Source organism: Charadrius vociferus, unplaced genomic scaffold (genome assembly GCF_000708025.1).
Source record: "Charadrius vociferus isolate BGI_N301 unplaced genomic scaffold, ASM70802v2 scaffold214, whole genome shotgun sequence".
Taxonomy (NCBI): domain Eukaryota; kingdom Metazoa; phylum Chordata; class Aves; order Charadriiformes; family Charadriidae; genus Charadrius; species Charadrius vociferus.
In genome coordinates this window covers 1,443,636-1,446,742 of record NW_009647955.1, presented here as the reverse complement: position 1 = coordinate 1,446,742, position 3,107 = coordinate 1,443,636, and the positions used below count along the sequence as shown (strand labels likewise).

At 55.4% G+C, this 3,107-nt stretch overlaps 1 protein-coding gene across 1 annotated transcript in view; it reads right to left on the bottom strand.

The window, feature by feature from the left end:
- The window catches only part of LOC104285021 (organic solute transporter subunit alpha-like), a gene marked incomplete at its 3' end in the record, with an annotated part of 2,215 nt that extends 1,898 nt beyond the window's left edge, over positions 1-317 (bottom strand). Inside the window, exons 1-2 of the mRNA XM_009883412.1 lie at positions 283-317; positions 11-84 (exon numbers count right to left, since the gene is read on the bottom strand). Of these exons, the coding sequence (XP_009881714.1) occupies positions 11-84; positions 283-317 (109 nt within the window). The remainder of the gene's footprint in view (positions 1-10; positions 85-282) is intronic.
- Between the last annotated feature and the right edge of the window lie 2,790 nt (positions 318-3,107).

Below are 3,107 nucleotides of genomic sequence, written 5' to 3'. Positions count from 1 at the left end.
TCCGGGGAGGTGGGCGGCAGGGAGAAGCAGGCTGCCGGCACGCTGAAGTTCCTGATCAGCATCTCCACCAACGGGCGGGGAAACCTGCAGAGAAGGGGAGTGCTGCACGGGGCCAGCAGGGACATGGGGACACCCAGCCCTGCAGGGTCCCTGGTGTCCCCTGGCCGGCTCACCTCACCCTCAGGCACTTCCCTTCCTTTACGGATGGAATAACTCAAAATCCTGCTCAAAAAAGTTGGAATCACCCTGCTTCAAAGCAGCACGGGGGTCCCTGGCACCCACCTGGGGTCTTCTGCCAGCTCCATGGTGGGGTCCATCCTGCTCTGCTCCTGCCCAGCTCCGTCCCAGCGGCTGTAGGGCTGCTCGGAGGGCAGGGACCGCGGGGAGGCCGCCGCGCCTTGTTCCAGTTTAACCAGCAGCCTCCAGCGCTCTCCTCCCTCTCCCGCCGCTGCGGGCGCCCATTGGCGTGCCCCCACGCCGCCTCGGCCGCCCGGTTATTGACCCAGGGTGCTGGGGATGGTGGTTGTCACCCGTCCCGATGCGCCTGCGCATCCTCAGGGCTTGGGGAGCAGGACACCTGCGCTGGGGCGATGCTGCCCACGCCACCCCCTCGGGCAGCCCGGGGACGGACTTGCGGTACCAGGGGTCCCCATGGTGCCATGCAGGGTCCAGGACTTGTCCTCGTGTCCCCATCACCCCCCCAGCAGCGGTGGCCGGGTGGGAGGTGATGCTGTGGGGCTGTGGGAAGCCTGCCAGACCCCGGGGTGACTCTGCGGGCTGTGTGAGGAGTTTGCGAGGGCTCAGCTCCCGGCAGCTCGGGGCTGAGCCCGCGGCTGAGAGCGCCTCCCACAACACTAGAGGGCAGGGCTGGCCCGAGGCTCAGCACCCCGGCTCAGCGCCCCAGCCTCCGGGGACAGAAGCAGAGAGGAGGGGGACAGAGGGATGGAGGGGGCACACCAAGGGGGGAGCTGGGGCATTAGGCGTGGGGAGCAGTGTATCCTTGCCCAAGGTGGATCCCAGCATCCTCATGGGGCCCAAGGGTGCCCACCACTCCTGGTGTCCTCCCAGTACCCCAAGGAAAAATGAGTGTTGGTTTGTACTGGGTCCCCAGGAACCTTCGAGCCCCCACCCTTTGCCTCTCTGGCAGCTGCTGAAGCCAGAGTGGCACTGACACCCCAAAACTCAATCTGGCTATTGCTGCAAAAGACAATAAAAAATGCTTCTATAAATATATTAACATCAAAAGGAGGACGAGGGAGAATCTTCCTCCTTTATTGGCTGCAGGGGGAAACACAGTGACTAAGGACGAGGAAAAGGCTGAGGTACCAAATGCCTTCTTTGCCTCAGTCTTTAATAGCAGGACTAGTTGTTTGTTGGGTACACAGCCCTTTGAGCTGGAAGACAGGGATGGGGACCAGAATGAGACCGCTATCATCCAAGAGGAAATGGTCAGTGACCTGCTGCACCACCGAGACATACACGAGTCTGTGGGGCCACATGGGTTACACCCAGGAGTGCTGAAGGAGTTGGCGGATGTGCTTACCAGACCACTCTTCATAATTTATCAGCAGTCCTGGTGAACCGGGGAGGTCCCAATAAGAGACCTTATTGCTCTCCACAACTACCTGAAAGGAGGTTGTAGAGAGGTGGGCATTGGTCTCCTCTCACAAGTTACAACCGATAGGACAAGAGGAAATGGCATCAATTTGCACCGGGGGAGGTTTAGGTTAGTCATTAGGAAAAACTTCTACACTGAAAGGGTTATCAAAGACTGGAACGGGCTGCCCAGCGAAGTGCTTGAATCACTATCCTTGGATGTATTTAAAAGCTGTCTAGATACGGTGCTCAGAGACATGGTTTAGGAGTGGGCCCGGTAGAGTTAGATAACAGTTGGAATTGATGATCTTAAGGTCTTTTCCAGCTGTAACGATTCTGTGATTTGGCACGTGCAATATAATGCTCGTAGTAAATGTCTTTTTATTGCCCAGCTGTGAACAGACCTTCTCAAATCTTCTCATACTGACTCGGCTTAGCTCCAAAAGTCTGCCTGAAAGGAACACGATCAAACCCATCTCCGCTGTCATATCTTAATGTGTGGCTGGATAATTTGCCGCCCATCTCTAGCACTGGCAGCAGAGGATGGAAAGCAGATAAACTGAACTTTGGGTATGAAAATATTTATTCTTCCTTTTCAGCAGCTCCTTCGGCAGAACCGGGTAGTGCTCCCGTGGGGCTGAGGTCTCGTGAGCGAGGACATCGCTTCCCTGCCACGCAGGGGCATCTCGTCTGTTTAGCTTTGGTTAATCTGTGTTTCTCTGCTGCTAGTTTCACATATTTGGGGTGGGTTTTTTTGTTTTAGGATGTATTTTTTTGCTTCTCCTGGAAAACAGAAGTTCTTTGTCTTCTTCCAGGTATTTTATGAGCCTCTGGAGACTTTTTATTTGTTTTTATTTTAAAGACGAGCAAGCTGCAGGTGAAACAAGTGTCTGAGATGACCGTGAGCTTTAGGGACGATGTTAATGCTCTTTGTGGCCTCCTGCGTTTCTGGCTTTTGGAGTTAAGGGTGGCATTACATCGCGATTTCTTTGTCCTTCTAGTTACCTCATGGAGAAAGATGTACAAAAAAGAGCAAATCTTCTCATTCTGGGGAACATAAAGCCCAGGGCTCCCTTCCCTCTTGCTGAAGAAACAATGAGTCGCCTTTCATCCTGGCACTGGAGCCGCAGCAGAGGTTGCCAAGGGAATGGAATAGTGGGATTTGTTGCGCTGTGGCTGCCATGGGAGCAGGATGCTGTCCATCCTGTGAGGCCAGGGCCCTGCAGCTGCCCAGTCCACGACGGAGCTGCTCATCCCCCATCATTTCAGCACCCTCATCTACCTGAGCTCACTGGTCTCCTTCCTGTAAGTCACCTCATAGCCGTGGGCTAAGACCCATCCCGGGAACGTGGGGCAGCAGAGACTGGAATACTGGTCTCCTTGAAACGTTAGAGCCAAGCATCAGCTCAAATGGCCTGGATCTGCATCCTCTTCCCCCACAACTGACCAGTTCCAGCAGCCGCTGGGGCTGAGCACCCCAAGGCTCTCTGCTTACTCTCAGACTCTCCCAC